This window comes from Cherax quadricarinatus, chromosome 47 (assembly GCF_038502225.1).
Source record: "Cherax quadricarinatus isolate ZL_2023a chromosome 47, ASM3850222v1, whole genome shotgun sequence".
NCBI lineage: Eukaryota > Metazoa > Arthropoda > Malacostraca > Decapoda > Parastacidae > Cherax > Cherax quadricarinatus.
Window position 1 is genome coordinate 6,864,162 of NC_091338.1, and position 26,796 is coordinate 6,890,957.

General features: G+C 40.7%; 3 protein-coding genes across 4 annotated transcripts in view; 1 reads left to right on the top strand and 2 right to left on the bottom strand.

Annotated features, from left to right (window-relative positions):
• Positions 1 to 4,132, top strand: part of mTerf3 (mitochondrial transcription termination factor 3) — a 29,080-nt gene extending 24,948 nt beyond the window's left edge. Inside the window, exon 7 of the mRNA XM_070094667.1 lies at positions 1,731 to 4,132. Coding sequence (XP_069950768.1) covers positions 1,731 to 2,008 — 278 coding nt within the window. The 3' untranslated portion in view covers positions 2,009 to 4,132. The remainder of the gene's footprint in view (positions 1 to 1,730) is intronic.
• The window catches only part of LOC128696583 (sialin-like), a 152,205-nt gene that overhangs the window by 95,052 nt on the left and 30,357 nt on the right, over positions 1 to 26,796 (bottom strand). The window lies entirely within an intron of this gene.
• The window catches only part of LOC128696528 (F-box only protein 21-like), a 444,502-nt gene that overhangs the window by 33,178 nt on the left and 384,528 nt on the right, over positions 1 to 26,796 (bottom strand). The window lies entirely within an intron of this gene.

Consider the following 26,796-nt stretch of genomic DNA (forward strand, 5'->3'; position numbering starts at 1 on the left):
AGAACAAGAACTAAGATAAAACCAGAGAAAACTCGGATGAGTGTGTATAAATGTGTAGTGTGACCCAAGTGTAAGTAGAAGTAGCAAGACGTACCTGTAATCTTGCATATTTATGAGACAGACAAAAGACACCAGCAATCCTACCATCATGTAAAACAATTACAGGCTTTTGTTTTACACTCACTTGGCAGAACGGTAGTACCTCCCTGGGTGGTTGCTGTCTACCAACCTACTTCATGTACCTGTTATAATTCTCTATCATGCTTCCTTTTAAGAGGGGGTGCCTTAACTGCAATCATTGGCTCTTGATATGGAGAATTAGAGCTTCCTTTGCAGAGGGCATGGAGAAACAGAGAAATAAGTACATTTTTCTTGACAGAGGGAGCGTGGTAAGAAAAGTAATGAATGTACATGTAACTGTGCATAAGCTTCTGATAAATGGAAAAAGAAAAGCCTGTAGCCAAGCGAGGGACATGTACATCAAGTATTCTTGTTTCTCTCTCTCCGTGCCCTCTGCATGTGTGTCCTCTAGAGCTTCCTTTCTCTTGTATCAATCCTAATTCTATCCTATTCCTCATATGCTTTGTGTTTAATGCTTTCCTATTAATATATATTCTTGCCTCTCATTTCCTAGGCTCCATAAAACTGCTGAGGGTTCAGTGTTTCCCCATGAATTTAATAATAGTGTGATGATTAAATTCTACAACATACATCTCTCCTCAGTCTTGATCCACACAGTGTCTACTGTGTGTGTGAATTTTCACCTTTTCTCAGATGAGTAAAATATTCTGTACAGATATGAATTGTTTACATGCATATGGACTAGTTATTGGGGAAGTAAGAGCGGAACATATCCTTTTTACTTCAGTGTAAAGCTGAATTTGATCTTGGAGATTTTTTCAAGGAAATTACTGCACAAAGACAGTCTTGGATACACTTGTGCTTCTCTAAAATTCTCTTTCGTAATGGTTGATAGTATGGAAAAACCAACAAGTTGTAGTTGTTGAAGAGACAAGCAGCAATTGAAAACTATATATAGGCGATGCTTTGCCTGTACAAGAAGGTTTTTATTGTCTGACAGACTGCTGTGCAGGCAAAACATTGTCTAAATATAGTTTTCAATTGCTGCTTGTCTACTCTCTCTTTCATGTTCAGTGTATAGTATATATTCTAAAATTCAAAGTTTCATTTCAGCCCTTTGCCTTGTGTCAATCATACAATTACTAAGCAAGAATTCATTGTTGTTTCATACATTCTTGCAGCATTTGCCATTACTGCACCTAGTTGAGAATGGGAACAGTTACTCCATATATTAATTTCTGTGGTTAATCCTCCTTTTTTCATATGCATTTGCATAATTTATAAAGCACATTTTATGTTTAATATTTCTATGTATATTTCATTAATGCATTTTTTATTATACATATTATTTAGAGTAAATGTCTTTTCATTTACAAATCATATTTTTAGTGATACTGTACTTTAGATTTTCCCTTTCTCTCCCACTCTTCTTTTACATCATTTGAGTCCTGTAGCAAGTCATTTGATCCTACTTGCTATTCACAGAGTTCATTCTTTCTCATTGTATATTTTTGCTTCTCATTCATTTCTTAATATTTTTCTGTATTCTTTATCTATAGAACATAGAATTTTTTAAGATCCTTTTTCCAATAGTGTTGCTGTTCTGTAGATCATTAGAATTAAAATTAAATATATGTATCAACTTTCAGATGGTGTATCTCTGCTAAGAAGGTTTGAGATTGCCCATAACCAAATTGGTTTGTCACATTCCCAGATCGTCCAGTTTCCACAAATTCTTATGTCAAGAGACTTCAGGATAAAGCAGCGCCATGATTATCTGAAGCTTATTGGACGAGATCAGTATGATCCACTCAAGCCAAATTATGTATCTCCATCTGCTTTAGTGTCTAGTGATGATGTAGAATTCTGTACTACTATTGCTAAAACATCAGTTCAGAATTTCAATGACTTTTTAAAAACAAGATAAAATTGTTATTCTCTTTATGGTGATAAAGTTTAAATTTGTTATATTGGAGTAAATTAGTAATATTTATTGTGTTAGTAAAGAATATAGTTCTGTACACTAAATATATATGTAATAAACTTATTTTGGTGTAGTATTTGACCCTTTTTTGTCAGGAATGCATAACCTGAAATTTTTCTCAAGAATAATCTATGCTGAAAATAATGTTGACTTATGCAGGAAGGGTATGTTTGTGCATATTTTTATGTACATTTAATCATTTTATATGAAATGCTAGGAATGAAGGAGGCACAATTTTTTGTCTGCTGATAGCAAGATGCACATGGTACCCATCTTCCTGCTGAAATCCACATAACCTGAATACAGTGGTACCCCAAGTTTCGTACAGCTCCCAACTCGAACAATTATGCAAGTGTATTATTTTAAGTGCTTTTGTAAGTGTAGTTTAGCACTCCCCCATGATTATAATAATAATAACAATTTTGTAAGTGTATTTTTGGGGGTCTGAAACGTACTAATCTAATTTACATTGTTCCTTATGGGAACAAATTCTTTTGGTAACGGCACTCGAACAGCCTTAGGGTACAAATTATGGCCAAAACTTGGGGTATCACTATCTCCTATTTTCCAAGGTGTTGTTTAACACCTTATGGTTTTAATGTTCCCATGAATGTAATAATAATCATCAAGGCATCTTATGGAAAATATTACATAAATTTAAAAATGCAACTGGCAAATACACAGTCTAAGCCTTCCTCACAGTAGGTTATGCTGATGTTGAAAGTTTATGGCATATCAAAACAGGTATTCAAGTTACTGCAAGACAACTGCTTCACTATTTTCATGTATAAAATTGGTAAATTGGCACCTATACAGCCCAGTAACAATTCAAACCTTCTTCTATATATCAGATAATTTCCCATATTAACAACCATCACCACCACTCGCTTCTCCCTACGAATGTTAAGACACAACTCGAGATACGAGTGCAAATATTATTGTATACCAGTGTTTAAAGTTTGATGATGTTTAGAAGGGGCATTCTCAGTATCTCAAGTAAATCACAGAGGAAGAATGATATTTCAACCACTACAGGTAGTCTTTTTTTGGAGGTACCCATCTAGTAAGTAAGTTTATTCAGGTATACACAAATACATTTACATAGCAGCATGTGTGTAGAGAACCTAGGATAACCCAAAAAAGTCAGACGGAGTGACTTAAGTTGCTTTGTTTAGTAGTACTATACTGATTTATTTGTATTATAAATCTGAGCAGACCACAAATACAAACACACACACACACACACACACCTGAGAATAATGTTCCGATACATCAGTAAGGAATGGTTCAAGACACTATACACTATGTACGTTAGGCCCATACTGGAGTATGCAGCACCAGTTTGGAACCCACACCTAGTCAAGCACATCAAGAAATTAGATAAAGTGCAAAGGTTTGTAACAAGGCTGGCTCCAGAGCTATGGGGAATGTCCTATGAAGAAAGGTTAAGGGAAATTGGCCTGACGGCACTGGAGGACAGGAGGGTCAGGGTTGACATGATACGAGATACAAAATACTGCGTGCAATAGATAAGGTGGGCAGACAAGATGTTCCAGGGATGGGACACAGAAACAAGGGGCCACAATTGGAAGTTGAAGACTTACATGAGTCAAAGGGATGTTAGGAAGTATTTCTTCAGCCACAGAGTTGTTAGGAAGTGGAATAGTCTGGCAAGTGATGTAGTGGAGGCAGGAACCGTACATAGTTTTAAGATGAGGCATGATAAAGCTCATGGAGCAGGGAGGAGGAGGACCCAGTAGTGGTCAGTGAAGAGGTGGGGCCAGGAGCTATAACGACACCTGCAGCCACAAATAGGCGAGCACAAATAGCAGAGTACACACACACACACACACACACACACACACGAGAGTTACGTCAAGAGTAGTGCTTTAATTACTGTGTCATCTTAACTTTCTGTACTTGTTAAGTGAGATTTTAATTTCTGAGGGACAATTTTAGCTTGTGAGTTAATATTTTTTATTGTAATATAATAATAATAATTATTATTATTATATTAATGGTGAGAGTGATAAACCCATAGAGATCATACAGTGCCTATGGAAATGGGAGGCAATCAGATCTGATTCGAAAAAATGGAGGCCAGGTTGAATGCCTTGGATCAAGTCTCTCTCACCAGCATCAAGAGACTTTCCATGGGGGGAAAAGCTCTCAGTAAATTTTACAACTTCCTTCCTTCCGTTTGTAAATTCAACATGACTTTCTTCCCTAGCTGAGTCCAGTAATCCAGCAATCTCTCCTTTGTTCCCCACCCTCTGTATAATCCCTTTGCAGACGTATTTTGACACACTTCCCTCGTTTGACCTTGCCAGACCCCTCACATTGTAAGACTTGACACTCCAGAATAGATCTCTTACCCCCTTGTCTTAAGCCTTACAGTTTACTCTACTCCAAGACTGTTTCCTTCCAGGAAGGTGCATCGATGCTTCCACGTCAATATTGTATAATAAAAATCCCAGACACTGTTACCTCGCCTCCCTCATTGCCGCTGACTTAAATCCTCAGTTGTGTGACTCCCATTTACACCCTTGTATATAAAGTCGGTTTGCAGTCTTCCTCGAAACCTTGCCATCAGCCATGATATATTTTTATTTGCTTCAACACAAATAGCTAAATCCTCCTTTGTTTTCTACTCAACAGGTACCTTCATATTTATACGAATCTGATTATTATTATTATTGGTTTTCAACTTAGTGGCCATATCCCACCAAGCAGTGTGACCCAAAGAAGAAAACATATTCACCAACATTTATTCAACTGTTGTTTTCCAGAAGTGTATCATAATCTAATTATCTCCCACTTATTATAATTATATTATCATATTATTGTTATTGTATTCACTTAGAAAGGGCTAAGCCCTTATGTGTCATAATAATCAAAGAAAATAATATGCACTGTATAATCTAAAGAATTACAACTATTATCCTTTCTGGCAGTGTATGAACTATATGGGTTTGACAATATGATATGTTGTGTATCTTTATACGTATATGCTTCTAAGCTGTTGTATTCTGAGCACCTCTGCAAAAGCAGTGATAATGTGTGAGTGTGGTGAAAGTGTTGAATGATGATGAAAGTATTTTCTTTTTGGGGATTTTCTTTCTTTTTTGGGTCACCCTGCCTCGGTGGGAGACGGCCGACTTGGAAAAAAAAAAAAAAAAAAAAAAAACTAAAATAATTTAATATAAGTACAGTGGACCCCCGCATAATGATCACCTCCGAATGCGACCAATTATGTAAGTGTATTTATGTAAGTGCGTTTGTACGTGTATGTTTGGGGGTTTGAAATGGACTAATCTACTTCACAATATTCCTTATGGGAACAAATTCGGTCAGTACTGGCACCTGAACATACTTCTCGAGTGAAAAAATATCGTTAACCGGGGGTCCACTGTATTTGGTAATTCTTGAACTAACCAGAATACCCCGATTTCACAGACTGTACAACCCGTAAGGGTTTAGTGATACCCCATGAACGGAATAATAAGACTTGTGTCAGTGGTAATTATTACATACTTGTGGATAACTCTCCAAGTAGAATTATTTCAAACAGTGGAATTTATTATGGAAAAATCTTAATTTCAGTGTTCTGTGTAACAAAAAGTGGCCTTTAGTAATTAAACTTAATAGAGATGACATATATAATTTAGTGTGTTTAAAAATTCTTTAATACAGAAAGTGGCATGAATGCTGCATTTCAAAGAGCATTAGCATTTAATCAAAATAAATTAGTGCGTCGTTACTTGGCAAAGGATAGAAAGAATTTTAATTAAAAGAAATTATGAAAAAAATTAAATTTTACATTTTGAAGTGCCTACATCTGAAAATATCTGTAAAAATTAATTTTATTTTTTAATTAGATAAGTTGCAGGGTATGTGACTTTCACCCACTTTCAGAAATCTTTACCCTAGAGATGTACTACTAGAAATTGTCTTCATCCATTATACCTGGGTATCCTGTGCCCAGTGACAGGCTGGAGACAGTGGAGATAACATGTCTAAGGGCAATGTATAGTGTAAATATTATGCAGAGAATTCGTAGTGTGGAAATTAGGTGTGGAGTTACTAAAAGTATTAATCAGAGGACTGAGGAGGGGCTGTTGAGGTGGTTTAGTCATTTAGAGAGAATGGAACAAAGTAGAATGACTTGGAGAGCATATAAATCTGTCGGGGAAGGAAGACAGGGTAGGGGTCATCCCTGAAAAGGTTGGAGGGAGGGGGGCTTGGACTTCCAGCAAGCATGCGTGAGCATGTTAGATAGGAGTGAATGGAGACGAATAGTTTTTGGGACCTGATGAGCCGTGGGAATGTGAGCAGGGTAATATTTTGTCAAGTGATTCAGGGAAACCCATGGAAATGGGAAGTACAATGCCTGCATTTTAAAGGAGGGGCTTAGGATATTTGGCAGTTTGGAGGGACATCAAAAATGTCGTATCTGATCACTTCTGTAAAGACAGTGGTTATGTATGAGTGATGGAGCAAGTGTTGAATGATGATCAAAGTTTTTTTCTTTCTTTTTGGGTCACCCTGCCTCGGTGGGAAATGGCTGATGTGTTAAAAAAAAAAATAAAGTATCAATTATTGAAATGAATGGGAATCTTATCACAAGTCTATTTCATGATCTACACCCATGAATACCTCAATAGGGTTAAGAAGTTTTCATACGTATTGTGGTTTTGACTGGACATGGCTTTCAGCAGGACTGGAGTTTTGAACACTTGAATATACTTTAAGGGGAGTGCTTTGACACTCGGATTGGTAAGGGTTTTTATACTATTCTCACCTTCAGATCTAAATGCTTTAAACTCTAATTAAAACCTATGAACCCTTACTGTAAGCGAAGCTTCACCTGACAATACGGTCTTAAACACAATGCTAGAGTGCCACCACAAAACTTGTCATTTCCATATCCTCCCTTCTCTCCTGTCTGTGTGTATACTTGCTTCTATGTACCCACCTACTTGTGGTTGCAGGGGTTGATTTGCAGCTCCTGGCCCCACCTCTTCGCTGGTGGGTACTAGGCCCACTCACTGCTCCAAAAGCCTTATTGTACCTCTTCTTAAAGCTATGTATGGATTCTGCCTCTACTTCACTCTCCAGAGAGAGAGAGAGAGAGAGAGAGAGAGAGAAAGCGCACATGTGTGTGTACACTCGCCTATTTGTACTCGCCTAATTGTAGTTGCAGGGGTCTATTCATAGCTCCTGGCCCTGCCTCTTCACTGATTGCTACTGGGTCCTCTCTCTCCCTGCTCTATGAGCTTTATCAAACCTTGTCTTAAAACTACGTATGGTTCCCGCCTCCACTACGTCACTTTCTAGGCTGTTCCACTACCTGGCAGCTCTATGGCTGAAGAAATACTTCCTAACATCCCTTTCACTCATCTGAGTCTTCAACTTCCAATTGTGACCCCTTGTTTCTGTGTCCCATCTCTCAAACATCCTGTCTTTGTTCACCTTGTCTATTCTGTGCAAAATTTTATATGTTGTTATCATGTCTCCCCTGACCCTCCTGTCCTCCAGTGTCGTTAGGTCAATTTCCCTTAACCTTTCTTCTTAGAACAATCCCCTTAGCTCTTGCTCTAGCTCTTGTTGCAAACCTTTGCACTTTCTCTAATTTCTTGACACGCTTGACCAGGTGTGGATTCCAAATTGGTGCTGCATACTCCAGTATGGGCCCGACGTAAATGGTGTACAGAGTCTTGAATGATTCCTTACTGAGGTATCGGAACGTTATCCTTAGGTTTGCCAGACGCCCGTACGCTGCAGCAGTTATCTGACTGATGTGCGCCTCAGCAGATGTGCTCGGTATTATATTCACTATAAGATCTTTTTCCTTGAGTGAGGTTTGCAGTCAGTGGCCACCTAGACTATAATGACTCTGCATATGACAGGGTTAAATTCAAGGAGCTAGTTGCTGGACCAGGCTTGTAGCCTGTTCAGGTCCCCTTGTAGTCCTGCTTGATCCTCGACCAATTTAATTCTCCTCATTAACTTCACATCATCTGCAAACAAGGACACTTCTGGGTCTATCCCTTCTGTTATGTCATTCACATATACCAAAAACAGCACAGGTCCTAGGACTGACCCCTGTGGAACCCCGCTTGTCACAGGCGCCCACTCTGACACCTCGTGTGTGTGTGTGTGTGTGTGTGTGTGTGTGTGTGTGTGTGTGTGTGTGTGTGTGTGTACACTCGCCTAATTCACCTAATTGTGGTTGCAGGGGTCGAGACCCTGCTCCTGGCCCCGCCTCTTCACTGAACGCTACTAGGTCCTCTCTGCTCCATGAGCTTTATCAAACCTCGCTTTAAAACTGAGTCAAAGGGATGTTAGGAAGAAATACTTCTAACATCCCTTTGACTCATCTGAGTCTTCAACTTCCAATTGTGACCCCTTGTTTTTGTGTCCCATCTCGAACATCCTGTCTCTGTACACCTTGTCTATTCCACGCAGTATTTTGTGTGTCGTTATCATGCTTTCCCTAATCCTCCTGTCCTCCAGTGTTGTCAGGCCGATTTCCCTTAACCTTTCTTTGTAGGGCATTCCCCCTAGCTCTTGAACTAACCTTGTCGCAAACCTTTGCACTTTCTCTAATTTCTTGACGTGCCTGATCAAGTGTGGGTTCCAAACTGGTGCTGCATACTCCAGTATGGGCCTGACGTACACGGTGTACAGCGTCTTGAACAATTCCTTACTAAGGTATCGGAACGCTATTTTCATATTTGCCAGGCGCCCATATGCTGCAACAGTTATCTGGTTGATATGTGCTTCCAGAGACGTGCTCGGTGTTATATTCACCCCAAAATCTTTCTCCTTGAGTGAGGTTTGCAGTCTTGGGCCACCTAGCCTATACTCTGTCTGTGGTCTTCTTTGCCCTTCCCCGATCTTCATGGCTTTGCATTTGGCGGGGTTAAATTTGAGAAGCCAGTTGCTGGACCAGGTGTCCAGCCTGTCCAGGTCTCTTTGAAGTCCTGCCTAATCCTCATCTGATTTAATTCTCCATATTAAATCTACATCTGTAAACAGGGACACTTCTGAGCCTATCCCTGACATCATGTCCTGGGGTCCAGGGGTCGGTCCTAGGACCGACCCCTGTGGGACCCCGCTTGTTACAGGTGCCCACTGTGATACCTCATCACGTACCATGACTCGCTGGTGCCTCCCTGTCAGGTATTCTCTGATCCACTGCAGTGCCCTTCCTGTTATACGTGCCTGATTCTCTAGCTTCTGCACTAATCCCTTGTGAGGAACTGTGTCGAAGGCCTTGCAGTCCAAGAAAATGCAATCAACCCACCCTTCTCTCTCGTGTCGCACTTTTACTTTATCATAAAACTCCAGAAGGTGTGTGACACAGGATTTGCCTTCCATGAATCCATGCTGGTTGGTGTTTATACTCTTGTTCCATTCCAGGTGCTCCACCACTCTCCTGATAATCTCCATGACTTTGCATACCATACACGTCAGTGACACTGGTCTATAGTTTAGTGCCTCTTTTCTGTCTTTTTTTTTTTAAATGGGAACTACATATGCTGTCTTCCATACTTCTGGTAGTTGCTCAGTTTCGAAGTTGTGTTGAAGATTATGGTTAGTGGCGCACACACCATTTCTGCTCCCTCTCTAAGGACCCATGAGGAAATGTTGTCCGGTCCCATTGCCTTTGAGGTATCAAGGTCCCTTAGCAGCTTCTTCACCTCCTTCTCACTTGTGTGTATGTCTTTCAACACTTGTTGGTGTCCCCCTCTGTTCTGTCTCCCCAGAGGCCTTCCTGTCTCCACTGTAAATATTTCCTTAAATCTCGTGTTGAGCTCCTCACATACCTCTTGATCCTTTCTTGTGAGTTCCCCACCTTCTTTCCTCAGCCTGATCACCTGGTCTTTGACTGTTGTCTTCTTCCTAAAGTGGCTATACATCAGTTTCGGATCAGACTTGACTTTCGATGCTATGTCGTTATCTGTGCATACTCGTTTCTGGCTCTTCGATTAGTCTCCTTGTGTATGTGTGTGTATATGTGTGTGTGTGTGTGTGTGTGTGTGTGTGTGTGTGTGTGTGTGTGTGTGTGTGTGTGTGTGTGTGTGTGTGTGTGTGTGTGTGTGGTGTGTGTGTGTGTGTGTGTGTGTGTGTGCGTGTGTGGCACCCACCTACTTGTGATTGCAGGGGTTGATTCACCGCACTTCGCAGTGTGCATACTACCAGGGAGTCTCTGATGGTATGCACACCCATGGTGTACAGAAACATTTCAAGCTATTTTTTTTATTTTATTGGGTACATCATTTACACACTGGTTCATACCCATGTTAAAGAGAAATTACTGATACACAGTGTCCTTCATTAATATACCTATCAGTAGCACATGTCTCGTCCATATATAGCTCTATTACAACCCAGGAGTCCAAATGGCCTGTTATCCTGGGTGTAAAGGGAGCAAAATAAACACAGCAGCAAACTTTTGACTTATATTATCCTTCACCAATTTAGAACAGAAGTATGTACACTATATACACTATGTACAGCAATAGGTATTAGTGCACTCCACAGTAAGAAAGGCAGAATAGAAGCCACTAGAGAGCAGACCGTGATTCAACCAGCTCTAGAATGGGAATGACAAGGGCAGACAGGAGAGTGGTACCCACATAACCTCTGCGATTGCCAAAACCGTCTTCTCATTGGCTGGAACCTGGGTACTGGTTGAACGATGGGGCCCCATCGTCAACCCTCAGTCACCTGGTTCGCTGGTTGGGGAGATAGCCTGTAAATGAGGGTGTGTACATACGCCGAATAAAGGTTACATACTCTTTGCATGCCACACACTCGATTCAAGGCATTGGAACTTCCACCCCCCCCATTTCTCACAGATCAATTTTAATAACCCACCCATCTTATCCACCCCAGATGCTGTATGACCCTGGTGGGTTTGGCGCTTCCTCAATCCCCTGTCTAAATCATGTTTTAAGTCAAATGTATCTCTACAACATAATCTAAGTTTGTTTATTTTTATTGATTAAAGTCGTTGTTGTTACATTCATATAGACACACACAAGTGAAACATAATATACGCCTCTAAACACATTGTTTCCCCATGTAATTTTCTGGGATACCTTCATCAATACTTATAACATTCGCCAGCAGAAAAAAGTCCTGACACTAGCCTTAATCCTTCGACAGCTAAGATTTACAGATGGGGTATATAATTAACTTCAAAACTATTTAAAAGCAGGAAATAGCTTTTGTTTAGTGGGAATCTCTTTTAGCAAAAAAAGATTTCTGATTCAAATCTGATTACCTCCCATTACCCATGAATATAATAATACTCGACTGGAGACCAATGGTTTTTAGGGCTTGATGTGCTGTTGGAGTGTGAGCAAGGTAACATTTATAAAGGAATTCAGGGAAACCGGCAGACCAGACTTGAGTCCTGGAGATTGGAAGTACAGTGTCTGCACTCTGAAGGAGGGGTGTTAATGTTACAGTTTTATAACTGCAGTGTTTACCTGGAGTTTACCTGGAGATTGTTTCGGGGGTCAACGCCCCCGCGGCCCGGTCTGTGACCAGGCCTCCTGGTGGATCAGCCCCTGATCAACCAGGCTGTTGCTGCTGGCTGCACGCAAACCAACGTACGAGCCACAGCCCGGCTGATCAGGAACTGACTTTAGGTGCTTGTCCAGTGCCAGCTTGAAGACTGCCAGGGGTCTGTTGGTAATCCCCCTTATGTGTGCTGGGAGGCAGTTGAACAGTCTCGGGCCCCTGACACTTATTGTATGGTCTCTCAACGTGCTAGTGACACCCCTGCTTTTCATTGGGGGGATGGTGCATCGTCTGCCAAGTCTTTTGCTTTCGTAGTGAGTGATTTTCGTGTGCAATTTCGGTACTAGTCCCTCTAGGATTTTCCAGGTGTATATAATCATGTATCTCTCCCTCCTGCGTTCCAGGGAATACAGGTTTAGAAACCTCAAGCTCTCCCAGTAATTGAGGTGTTTTATCTCCGTTATGCGCGCCGTGAAAGTTCTCTGTACATTTTCTAGGTCGGCAATTTCACCTGCCTTGAAAGGTGCTGTTAGAGTGCAGCAATATTCCAGCCTAGATAGAACAAGTGACCTGAAGAGTGTCATCATGGGCTTGGCCTCCCTAGTTTTGAAGGTTCTCATTATCCATCCTGTCATTTTTCTAGCAGATGCGATTGATACAATGTTATGGTCCTTGAAGGTGAGATCCTCCGACATAATCACTCCCAGGTCTTTGACGTTGGTGTTTCGCTCTATTTTGTGGCCAGAATTTGTTTTGTACTCTGATGAAGATTTAAGTGCACCTCTGGCAAGACAGTGATGGAGTGAATGATGGTGAAAGGTTTTCTTTTTCGGGCCACCTTGTTTTGGTGGGAGACGGCCGATGTGTTAATAAAATAATAATAATAATAATAAATAATAATAATAACGTTGTGTAACGAGAGGTGTTGAACATAACTAGGGACGCCTTCCAGCAACCAGCGTCATAAAACGGTAATGAGGGCGAAGAGTGGTCGAGAAACTTCTTATTAGGAGTTGAGGTGTTTACGACCTGCTGATTGTGCGGACGACCTCTTCGCTGTTGGTGGTGAGGTCGTTCCTACCTCCTTCCCTTGTTAATGAACATGTATTCAGCATCCGTCCTTTTGTAAGGAGTTACTGCCTCTTTTTTTGTTATGGCTTTCGTGATGCCGTTTCTATGTTTCCAGTTCCTGGTGTGGTCTTCCCAGATAGTATGGTCTTTCCAGTTATAGATATGGTCGTTCTAGTTGCAAGTGTGGGCTTTTCAGCTGCAGGTGTAGTCTTTCCAGTCCCGGGTTTGGTCTTTCCTGACCCAGGTCTGGTCTCTCCGGTTCTGGATGTGATCTCTGAAGCCTTGGGTGTTGTCTTTCCAGCCCCATATGCGTTCCTTTGAGCTCTTGAGTGAAGTCTCGGGATGAAATTGAAGGAACTGCAGTGTTAAGACCTCCTGGAGAGGTGTGAAATTTTTTGAGGTTACGGAGCTTTGCTGTACGGACGCATTTTACCGGATTCGTGAATACTTCCAGTAGTCTGGAAAAAGTTATATCAGCTATATCACCAGCTAAAAGCTATATTAGCTTGGGGAAACCGATGGTAAGTAACATTTGCACCTGAGAAAACACAAATGATGATCTCTAGGCACCATGATGGTAATGCCGGAGCAGTAGTAAGTATGAATGGAAGGGTGTTGGTACCTGGGGAAGAAGTTGATATCCTTGGGGTGAAATTTGACTCCAAACTGACCATGAAGAACCACGTTGTAAATCTTGCAAACAAGGCAGCCAGGAAACTTGCAGCACTTCGCCGTATCTCGCATCTGCTTGACAGTAGGGGTTGCAAGATTCTGTATGAGGCACAAGTATGCTCACACCTTGAGTACGCTCCATTTTCTTGGTTTGCCTGCCCCCCCTTTCCTCTCATCTGCGACTGCTTGATAGAGTAGAGAACAGAGCAAGACGTCTCATCTCTCGCTTGGACTCATACTGGATAGATCTGTCATTTCAGCAGAGCCTTCAACACAGGAGGTATGTGGGTTGCCTTACTGTTATGTACAAGGTCACCATTGTCAACGTACCACACTTGGCTCCACTTCGAGGACAGCGAGAAGCAAGCCTCTATACCACAAGACGGGCAGAAAGCAGCAACTTCACTCTGGATGTACCCTTCTCCAGAACATTACTTCATCTGAGATTATTTGTCCCCAGGATGACTAGTCTGGACACATTCGTACAGCATTATGATGTCAACGAGATAAAGTTAGTTGATCAAATGAAAATGCTGGCGCGCAGATAGCTCCAACTTCATCCTGTTCTCTACTTGTATGTTTCATAACAATAAAATGCTTTCAGATGAGCTGATGTAGGTAACAGCTGTTAGTTTGTCAATAAAGTTAGGAATTCTTAACTTGTAAATAGCTTGTCAATAAAGCTAGGGATCCTTAACCTGACCTTGTCAAACCCTGTGTAGAGAGAGAGAGAGAGAGAGAGAGAGAGAGAGAGAGAGAGAGAGAGAGAGAGAGAGAGAGAGAGAGAGAGAGAGAGAGAGCGTCACAGTTGTCAGCATAACTAAAGGAAGACATGACACCAGTCTGAGATCTTCCCAAGGTATAAAGTGTAAGGGAAAACTTTCACATTATTTAGACTTGCCTCATCGTCCCACTGCGTCTCTCTGTGCTTCACTGAGTCACCCTACGTCCTACTATGCTTCACTGAGTCACCATGCGTCACAGGCTATAAAACTATGTCCCTCAAACGTATAAAAGTAACAAAATGAAGTCTAGTTTTTGTCAAATTATTTAAATTTAACAAGGAATATAAAGGAATCAAAACATGTTGCAGAACTTTATCAAGTCATACAGTGTATAACTTAAAAAGGTTGTACACAAAGTTCTGACCTCTCACCCTCACTCTGGTGACAGGAAAGACCTCCTCTGCCCTCTCCCCATGACTACTGAGGGGGAAGACCCCCCGTCTTGCCTTCCCCTCTCCCCCTCACTCTGGTGAGGAGAGGCGACAGTTTTATGATCACATCTCACCTGTGGATATATTACACAAGGCTAATGTGCCCCCTGGGAGCAATACACCACAAACTATTATGTTAGTCCCCCTGCTTCTCCCCAGCCTTTCTCTCGGCCCTTCCCTTCGCTCCATCCCCAGCCCTTCTCTCGGCCCTTCCCTTAGCCACTGTGCGGGTAAAACATCAATGAAGCCCACTGTGGAGAAGAAAAATAAATCCCTTGATATGCAGATAATTTCGGGCAGCCTTAAAACTAACTTATAAATGTTAGACAATGAGACAAATAGATTACTAGAATGCTGCAGTGTGCCATATTTGATATTTACATACTCGTGCTTTAACAATCTGATATATGAATTATGATATTTCGAGATCTTATGTAGGAATTTGGCGGCGCTTTTGTATCGGGAAATACTGAGGGAGAAGATATATTTGGTTAATATACACGTTGAATTTTTAACTTTATGTTGGATAGATGTATTTGCGGGACAGGTTTGTGCGAGGTGCTGTCACCTCGGTGTTTACCACTTAAAATGTGCTTCTCTTGTCTACTTTTCCTATTCCTCTGAAGACGTGTAAGTATATGGAAGCTCTCTGATTTTATTTCCTACTTTCACTGTGGTAATTTTACATATTTGACATCACGCGTTTTATTTACACTATCGCCAGTCTGTTTAAACAGATTGGTGATAGTGTGAACATCAGTATGAATATGATATGATGTGGATCGACAGAGTTGAACACATCATGCTGGAATGTAATATGTCAAAGCAGGTTCAAGTTAGATTCAGGAGGTGCTTATTTATTATTTTCGAAGCTGGTGGCTAAAGTGGGACTTTGTATTTTTTTGGAAAGCAGTTCCGAATTTTAGGGCTCTTTCTATTTGCGTGGATTTTCTGTATAGGTGGTGTAGAGCAAATTGTATCGAAGGGATACATATTTCTTGTATTGTTATTACATTCTATTGAAGCTCTGCAGGAAGAGTCAGAGCTCTGGGTTTAAGCTCATTCTGAGTGCCCTGTATATGTATATAAAATCTACAGTAATAAGTGCCGATGTGTCACATGTTTATTATATTGAGAGTTTTGAATAGCAGAGGTGCGTGTTGTCTGGAACCTGAATTGGTGATTATTCTTATAGCTGATTTCTGTTGGGCAACACTTCCACAAAGATCTACCAACAATATAAACCTACGAGGGAAATTAGAGACGCTTTGAGAAATTATCAATGTCGAAGGCATCTTCAAACGCGACAACCACCAGTAGCTACATTGCACAGATTGAGGCAAGAATTAATTAACATGATTAGTCATCACAAACGTGACTTATGGAAACTGCTAGTTCTCCAAGCTAATCAGTATAAAAGTGAACCAGCAAAATTTTGGAGTAAGATCCGACAACTTTTAGGGGCAAAGCACAAGGCTCCTAACTACCTAATTCATACCTTCACTGATGAGGATGATGATGATGTTGAGATTAAACTTGATGATCCACAGGACCAGGCTAATTTGATGAGTGATGTATGGGAGAAAATTCTCTCCCACAATAACAGTCGTCGATTTAACAATAATCACTATCAGTTGGTAAATGAATGGAGAGATGAGAACTTAGATGATCTACAACCACTACCTTCCATCGATACATCAACTCTTGAAGATGCCCACCCGCTTACTAGACCTATTACATTACTCGAGACGAGTCAGGTTATTGGAAGACTGCGAAATAGAGTCCCTGGTCTCTCTGGATTAACAATGAAACAAATAAAATTCTTACCCAGAAATTGTAAACAGTCTTTGGTTAATAATTTTAATGCCATCTTGGCCTCAAGACATTTTCCAGTTGTTTTTAAGACTGCTAGGATGATCTTTCTTGGTAAGCCCAATAAAGACATCCATCAACCAGGGAACTATAGACCTATATCTTTACTTGAAGTCACTGGAAAAGTTCTTGAGAAGATCATTTCCAACAGACTGAACTACTATGTGGAGTTTAATCACCTTTTTACTGAAAAACAATTTGGCTTTAGAACACAGAGGTACCCATCACGCAATAAATATTATTTTCGATACTGTAGCAAGTCTGAAACATCAGGGCAATCTTGCCCTAATTGCCACCAGAGGTGTTCATAAAGCTTTTGATAGCTTATGCCTTATGGCATGATGGTCTTATATACAAACTTATTGACCTACCAGACCATAACTGGACCTTTCTCAGATTAATATATAACTTCTTAACTCAAAGAAAAATCATTCCCACCTTTCACGGCAGGTCGCCAGAGCCTTTTATACCAACAGCTGGTGTCCCACAAGGTTCTTGTCTTAGTCCAATTCTATTCAACATTTATGTGAATGAACTTCCTCAACCAGAGTTTAATGATACAATTATAACGCAATTTGCAGATGATGTTATTCATGTCGTCTCATCAACTCCGGTAACAGGAAAATACAAGTATGAGAGAGTCATAGAAAAAATGAATATTGAACTTCGTCGAACATCTAACTGGGAAAAGAAATGGAGAATTACGACTAACCCTGACAAAGTCCCTGTTAGCACGATAGGATGTTTTGCATCAGCCATCGAAGATAAAGGGGGTATCTCCATCAGAGGTACACCTGTAGCCATTAGAAACCCTAACAAGATCTTGGGATATGAAATAGACAGGCTGCTCCACTCAACATCTCGTGTAAATAAAAAGATCAACATAGCCAAAGCCGGTTTTAACAGTCTCTTTAGATTTAATCAAGCCCCTCCACATGTCAAAAAACATCTGTATAAAATAAGACCTATACTCGAATACCCATGTGTCCCAATGTCATTAACAACAAAGACCAACATGCTACGGTTGCAACGGGTCCAGAATAGAGCTCTCCGCTTCATTACGGGCACCAGGAGGAGAGACAGAGTTAAAATGGCAGATCTGCATGTACAACAAGATATTACTGCCTCAAATGTACGCCTTAACACCCTGAAGAAGAAACAACTATGCAATGCAAGAACTCTACATGCCAGATAGAGAACATTCTCTCCAAGTTGTAAATACCACGGATTATATCAATACTCCTCCTCACAGGACTCAAAGAATGACTCTCCCACAGAGGGTCCGTCGTTTTATCCATAAAAACGATTACCATCGACCAATGATATTGAGCAACCTCCCTGCAGATGAAGATGATTGGCTAACACCAGAACCCTTCTATGTTTACTAAGAAAATCATCGCCCCCAATTAGGGAGACATCTTGTATAACATTCTACTGTTAAAATTATGCTACATTTAAAATGGCGGGACACCACCTTGTAAGAAGCTATTGTGTCAAGTAATTCTTTATAAACTGGCTAGAAAATTATTGCCTTCATTGTCGTTTAAATATCCTTTGTGCAAAAAAAAAAAAAAAAAAATTGCAACTTGTATATTTACTACCAATTCAGAGTCATGTGCTTATATATATCTGTTATATCTATGTGACTCTGATGGGTTAGTACTGTACCCCTTCAAGAATATTTTATTATTCCACATACACTTTTTAAACTACACCAAAGTGGTTGGGCCACTTACCTTTTATATCCTACCTCTCCCCCCCCCCTTTTCCAATATTTCTATACTTACCCATCCTTCTTCCTTACCCATCTTACCAAAGCTCTGGTCATAAGAAGTTGGGTAACAATGGAAAACTTTTAGGTGATTTGCTGTAGTAGATTCCCAAGCACAAATTAGGGTGAGATAAGGATATGTTAGAATATCATGTGTGAGTCTGTTGTTTGCTTTCTAGGTGGAAATTACGATCAGCATATGTGGTAAATAAGTGGGAGTGAACACCCTTGGAAAATGAGCAACTTGGGAAGCTAAGGTCGCAGAGGCCAAGAAGCAGACATATTGGCTTCATCCTATAAATACTGCGGAGTTGCTGTTATGAATCCCTTGTCACAACCGGCTTTTCTTCTTCTTTGAGTAGTACTTCACTCTAGGGGTACATGTGGGTCTTCCCTCTGGGGTACACCTGGACCCCTTCCTTCTGGGGTACATGTGGACCCCTTCCTTCTGGTGCACACGTGAGCCCTCCCTCCGGGATACATATGGGTTCGCCCTCTGCGGTACATGTCTTCGGGCAAACCCTCGCTGAAATCACTACCTTCCTTGGTGTCAGCTGGCTGCTCCAGCTCACCAAGTTTACCTCCTTCGGGAACTTTGTGAATTTTATGGAGAACCCAAGTGTGGTTTCTTTTAATGAATTTTTAAAGTCAGTTTTTCTTTTAAATCTTTTGCAGATGTTAATTTTTATTGTTCTGTTGTTGGTGGAAAGCTAGTTTTATGCTCGTAGTTGGATTTTTAATAGGTTTTTATTTAGTGTAGAACCAATAAAAGGCAAGCAATGCTTTTCAGATAATTTTTATTGAATGATCTTTTAATTATATATTAAAATATTTTATTCCTTTATACACGTTCATATCAATAGTACAAAAAAAAAAACCCGGTTAATTATCTTTTATATAAAAGTCATCATTATGATTTAAAAGCACGAAAACACATTTTTTTTTCATAATACCAACAGAAGTATTTATAATTAAAATTAATGTAAAAATATATTTTTTTTATTGAACGTATTTTTCAATAGAGTAATTTATCATATTTAAAAAAAAATAAATCGCTTACCAAATTTTTCTCTTGAAAGAAAAAAATACTTTGGGGAAAAGTCAATAATGGTCAAAAACAATGAAGATAAATAAAAAATAGTTGTAAATAGAACTGATCACAACCAGATTTCGTACTGCCAACAACAGTGAAGAAATTTCACGTTGAAAAAGCTTGTGTTGAAGCTTTTGTTAATGAAGCTCTTTCCAGAGGAAAATGTTGTCCCAATAAAAGCTTGATCTGCAACATGTTTACTTTCTATTTCACGCAGAAACTCAACAACGTCAAAACTAAATATGTATACTGTTGGATTCCCACTTCCATTCTTCCTTTCTCAGCCTTGGGACACAGCACGGCCACCTTCATCTCCTAACCAATCATTGGTTTCTGCTTTTCTTAAATCCCATCACAGTTGTCGTCAGATTTTCCTGTTACTTTCGTTTCCCAGCCTGTTCTTCCTCTATCATCTTCGTGCTATAGCCTGTTCTATCTCTGTCATCTTCGTTCCACAGCCTGTTCTCCCATTAACAACATTTTCAGCCTGTTCTTCCTCTATCATGACCAAGTCTGCGTGTAAACTTTCGATTTCTCACTTAGAATCTAAATCAAACTTACGAGTTTTGGCAAAACACTTGGCAGTGACCCACCTGATCACACCACTCCATAAATGCCGCTTACTCATTCTTTTCTCTGCTTCTCTAAAAAAAAACAATTAAGAAAACTAAGTCAAGACGATGTTTCGGTCCGTCCTAGACAACTGTTTGTTTTAATTATTTTAACTTGGTTACTACACTGCCACGTACGTTGCCTCCACTCGTTACCACCACTCACCGCTGTCCCCCAACCGCCCCACACCCACACACTGCTACTACACCCCTCCACTAATCGCCCTACGTGGCACCACATTCAGAAATCTAAGCTAGGAGTCATTTACGACATTGTACTATGTACGTCAGGACTACAATGGAATATGCGGCACCATTATGGAACCCACACCTGGTCAAACATGTCAGGAAATTGGAGAAAGTGCAGAGGTCCGCAACGAGACTAGTCCTAGGGCTAAGAGACTCGTCCTACGAGGGAAGGTTAAAGGAAATTGACGTGATGACAGAGGAAAGAAGAACCAGGGGTGACAAAGTACAAAATACCGAGAGTGGTGTCACAGAAACAGTGTTCGAGTTTGGAAACAGGAACACCAGGGGACAGCTGGACGTTGACTACACCGATGAGTCACAGGAATACTAGGAAGTACTTCTTCAGTCTTAGAGGGAACGAACTGGTCAGTCGAGTGGCGGAGGCACCATCTATACATAGCTCTAAAAAAGAGATAAATTAAGGCTCTCGAACCCAGTAGCGGCCAGAGAAGCGGCGAGGGCCAGGAGCTGAGACTCGACCGCTGCAACCACAAAGGTAAATGCATATAGGTCGGTGCATGCCACCCTTACATGCTGCCACACAAAATACTAGCCGAACTAAAGTGCTGAAAACAGTTGAACATCGCATAGGTGAAAGAGTTAGTTGTGAAGGTTGGATTACTGCTGTGTATAACAGCGATGTTCACTGCCTCTCGCGAACATGTGAATGCTCTGCCTATTCATCGTTACTGAATAAGCGTTTATATAAAAGATTTTAATCGCTACCCTCCCGTATGACTGCATAGGGAAGCTATTACATTTATCATATTTTTTTTAGGGATTTTCGTTTAGCAACTCCAGCATATGCAGTGTTATGAAGATAGGGGAAGGGACTACCAGAGTAGAAAAACTCTCGAAACTCAAAGGTAGGGCTAGAAGCTAAGGTTCGACTCCTGCAACTATACATAGGTGAGCATAGATTGTTGATAGCGTGCACAAGCAGGCAAGGTCACGCGCACACACACACACACACGCGCGCGCACACACACACACACACACACACACACACACACACACACACACACACACACACACACACACACACACACACACCACGTATGAGTATGCATGTTTCCAATCACACATTCTGCTGAATGCTTAACGGCTTATAATACCCTTCTGCAATTACGAGAGGAGTTTCGCGAATTATAATTGGCCATTAAGGGTCGGCGACAGGTAGTTATGAGGGCTTGGAATTGTGGGTGCGTGAAGTTAACAGCCATAATGGCCAGCGCTCGGGGAATATTCTCGGAATAGTCTGGATAGGCGTGGGGATAGGTTCGTGGATAGTGGAAAGAAAGTCTGATTGTCTGAAACCTGCTTCCTGTAGCCTGAGGCTACAACCGAAGATAGTGCAGTGGGTATTAGGGAAAAGTTCAGGGGCAGGTCTGAAAGATTCACTAAAGGGAGAGATAATATTCTTGAATAATCTCTTAAAGGCTGCCACACCTGGCCCATCACTCTCAGTCATCGCAATAATGAATTTACATTGTTTATAGTCATGGATATACAAATGTTATTTTTTTTTCTTTTTTTTTTCCTCGAGTTGTGATGAAGATATCTTCATAAATTTCATTTGAGTGTGGGAGTGGCTATGCTTAGTTATGGTAATTCTCAATTGATAATGACTTCAGTTCTGCTGAAGTTCAGTGTTCGAATCTTGTGTAGCATCTAAAGCTTCAGTGGAGTGTTTGATGATATTCTCATTTCCCTACTGAAGTCTCCCAGCTCAGACAGATTTTCACCACCTGATGTATATATTTCAGCCTGAAAAATAACCACTGAAAAAAATAGCGAATTTCCAAGTGCTTTCGTGATTTCTAACATTATCAGGGGACTGTAAAAATAACAGGGCAGCTGAAGACTTTTAAGGCCGAGATAATACCTCACATATGACCTGACACCTGATCCGGCACTGACAAGTTCTACTATTACTACTACTGCCAACACCAACCACTGCCGCCACCAACAACAACAACAACCACCACCACCACCAACAACCACCACCATCTCTACCAGCATGAGCTAGGCTTGCTGCAGTGCAGTAGAACGACACCATGTTGGATTCGAGGAAGTAAAGGAAAACTTCAATTTCTTTGAGAAAGAGCTCTCACCAACTTCAATAAACCCCCTTGAAGAAAAAAGCCTTTTATAAAAAGAAATTACTTCTGCCGATCAAACGACTGACACAACGTTATAAAACATTAAAATTACCCTCCAAAAATGAGCACTAAGCCATAAATAATCCTAAATATATCTCCGGCTAATGAAAAGACATAAAAAGGCATAAAGTTTAAGTCATGTAAAGCCACAAAAAACAATGGGTTCGACCAGTGACTTACAGAAGCCATTTGAGACCATGACACTGTGTCAGTCATCGTCAGGGAACTTAAATAGTATGGGCACGCTTGAACTATAATAGCTGACTAAACAGAATTATTTTTTGTCTTGCAGGGCACAGCGTAAGGCACACTGCCATGCAAGGCACAGCATAAGGCGCACTGCCATGCAGGGAACAGCATAAGCTTAGCGCACTGTGATGCAGGGCAGAGCATAACGCGCACTGCCATGCAAGGCACAGTATAAGGCGCACTGCCATGGAAGGCATAGTATAAGGCGCACTGCCATGCAGGAACAGCACAATATGCACTGCCATGCAAAGAACAGCACAATGAGAACACTACGAGGAGTCAAGGATCAAGGTTCATCTGACAGACGGAAGAATGATCATTGACAGCACCTCCCACCTGCCATGCAAGCCTTCATATATGTGCTGCCTCAGGACGAAGTAAACCATACCACGGGCGGGATTGAACCCGCGGTCAGAGAGTCTCAAAACTCAAAGTAGTATCGAGCGTACACCATTCTTGGCTCTGAATGACGCATAAGCATACTGGTGTAAACGTGATACTGATTAACCGTGAAAAAAGACACTTGTGTACAGTACAGTCCAGGACATTTATTCATTTAATAAATGCCTTGAACTGTACACAAATGTCCTTCACAGACACACTGTTCTTCATTACCATTAAAGGTCTTCTCTGTTTCAGGAAGTATTATTTTGAGATTTTTTTATGGAGAGAACCAGAGGTTTCTATTCTTCCTGGTTTAGCGCCTCACATAAGTATAAGGAACATAGGAAGCAAGATACAGACCAGTCTGATGAATCCTCACGGCAGGATGTGCATGTTGCTATACCACAAGGAGGCTAAGTATAGCGCTCCTTGTGATGGAGACATTGGCAATGTGCCGACACTTTGTGCAAAAGATACAAATGCAGCAGAGTTCTTTATTTGTACAACTCCCTTGAACTGACTTGTACTCGCTGAGTTATAGTTACGGGAATTTAGTCTCGGTTCATGGCCCCGCCTTTCGATTACGACTCCTGACTTCCTGGACTGTTTTCATACCTAATCTTTAAAACTGTGTATTAATTCTGTTTCCTCTGAGTCAGGGAAAACAGCTGATGACATCTGTTGCTTGTCATACTTGTTGGTGTGAAGTTCTCTACTTAAAAGCCAATAGAACTTAATCACATTACCACCAATTTCACAGAAATAATACAGTGGACAGTTTTTTTTTTTTGACAGTGACATAACAAATCTTAAGGGATTATAATAATTTCTTTTATAAATGAAAAAATGGAGAATATGCAATATAACTACTGGATATTCAATGATTTCAAAATTACTTAGAAGTAATATATTACAGGAATGTTTTACAATAATCTCTTAAGTTAGCGGAACAACAACAGTATCTGGTGAAAAATGTACATTTAAAATCTAGAGTGAACTCTCCTTGGTGAAGCACCCAAAGTACAAATTCCTTCAGTACTGATTTCAGAAGTTGCTTCTGCCAGGTCTCACACGACCAGACACTTTAATCTCCACCACTTCTGTTCTCCCTGCTGCCTTTCGCATCAACATCCCAGTATGACTGTCCCCTCTCTATCCATTCTCTTCCTTCCATCACATGACTGGCTAAAGCCAAGCTTGTCTGGGGGACGAGGAACTCCTTGCTCTACCTATTTCATTGAAGGAACCCTATCGCTCAGCAAATCTAAAAACTATTTGGTAAGGCAATGATACCAGCTTGCGACATTATAGGTATCATATAAACATTATAGGCATCATATAAACATTATAGGTATCATATAAACAAACCGTAATACTTGTTAATCACACACATCATTCAACACATCAGACTACTGACAACCGTGATACATATATTTTATATCTCTAATAAAATAATTGAGGAGGAGGTGAAAACCTCAGGGAATGAAAGACGCACTTGGGGAGGAGAAGGGAGAAGGTGAAAGACACATTAAGGGAGGCGAAAGTGAGACTGGGATGTGGGGGGGGGTGGAGTACGAAGGATAATGCGGTATAAAAAAGTAAGATAACTCAGTAGATAGAATAAGATGGACACACATACTCATTAGACAAGCTGCGAGGGTAAAAGAACCCTCGCAACAGGTTGCAGGTATACATGTAACCTACCCTTATGCTTTATTTACCCTAACGATATGAAAATTTCATCATTAACACACCTGTATACACGTGAACATCTGTCACAGTCAAAAGAAAGAGGGTGAATTAAAATATAATTATAACAATTAAAAGCTCTCCATTACACTGTTAGGGCAATCACTGTCCAAGGGATAAATGACAGTCTCCAAATTGAGGTTAATAATGACGCACAACGTTTGTTCAGGGCTACTATGAATCCTCACTACTTAAACAAGGAAAATATTACTCTATCCAGTGTGGGGAGAGAGATTTAAATTATGCACAGTACATGCAAACGACCAAATGTGAAAAATAGAAATTATATAGCTATTTTTATGTGCTATTAACATTATTATTGTTGCTTTCACGAGAAAGTTATTGAAAGCTTACGGTCATAATTTCGGGAAGTAAAGCACATGCCTCATTAGGAACTGCCTACATTGAAATGCATGAGGCTAGCATTAACAGCCTGGTTTATTAAGCCATCAACCAGGAGGCCAGGTTTGGGACCGGGCCGCTGGGGCAGTGACCTTCTGAATCATCATCGCGTAACAACTGCCTACAGGTACAACTCTCGGTTACACACCTTTGCGAAAATCTACATTCATCAGCACTCTGATCAACACTTGCTGATTGTTCTTTCCATGTTTATAATCATTCTTACAGCATATTTGTAAACAGTTATACATCAGATACCTCTACTCCTCTGCCTCTACTGATATTAGCGGTACCTCTAATCTCTCTGTACTGAGAGGGTAGAGGTATAGACACGATGGACTTGTAACACTCAAAATCAGTATGGAATCTTTTTTAATAAACTAAGTTTCGCTCTCGCACTGAGTTTACCAAATTAAAGATAAAATTCCAACTTGACAGAATCGTTAAACTGTATGTCCATCCTTTTCGTACGGGTTTAACGCTTCCCTATGAAGATAGAAAAAATGCATCACCTGCTTCATAAAATCCTTTTATGAGGTGCCTCTTTAGATTGTCATTAAAACCATTGTCAGAGTTTTCAACCAGTGGTGCTACCAAGGGAGGGGGCTGAAGCCCTCTAAAATTCTATCAGCCCTTCAAGAAAGCCCCTTATATTTAAAACAGTAAAGCTGCTTCAGGAAAGTCCTTTAGCGCCCTCTTCCAATCAGATTACCACACTGCTCCTGTATATAACTTCTGGAGCCGCTACAGCTTCCAGTCACCTGTACAGAATTAATGCTGACCCTTTAAGGAGGATGCCTTGGTGCCAGTGAAGAGTTGTTTATCCAAGAAATGAGATCTACCCTGCCAACACTTGAGTTAAACGTGATTATCTCCCATTTTCTACTCGCTGAATGACCTCAAAGTGCCTAACGGTTCCAGCTTAGTATAATAATTAATAACACTAACAATGCTATATAATTTCTAACAATGACCTATTTGGAATATGGCAGTTGCAATTAGGATCAATGGATTGATTTCGCTCTGAGACTGCATCAGTTTGTGAGGACTTCCAGCGTAACTTTGTCTCGTTGCGAACTACCAGAGAAGTTACAAACAAGGTCACGTCCCAATATCCGTTGCTTGGCTCCTTGTGGAGCACTCGTAGCTTCCTGTTCGCTCCTGCTGACGCCTCGCCAGGCGGCTCACAGCTCTCCCTAGGGAAAGGAACTATCTGATACGTGGAGGATGTCTCCGTGTATGGTTATTATCTCTGTGAATGGTCATTATCTTTGCGTATGATCAGGGTCTTTGCGTATGATCATGGTCTTCGCGTATGAACATTGTGAATGATCATATTTTTTTGCATGATGATTGTTTTCTTTCATAATCGCCTTTTTTTCCCTCCTATGTAGTGTTGTGTGGCCCCCACGTATTGAGAACATTATCATTAATAATAATAATAATAATAATAATAATAATAATAATAATAATAATAATAATAATAATAATAACAGTAACAAAATTTTATGGGAAGTGCTAAATCCGTAGGAGTCATAGCGCCTGGGTCTTGTTAAGCATTCGGGTTCAATATTTAGATCACGAGCCCATTGTTAGTGTCAAGGTAACCCCTTTACCCATACCCTGAGAGGCAGTGAATAACAGGCCGCTCTCTTAACCACAGACAAAATGGCACTATTGTAAAAAATTAATG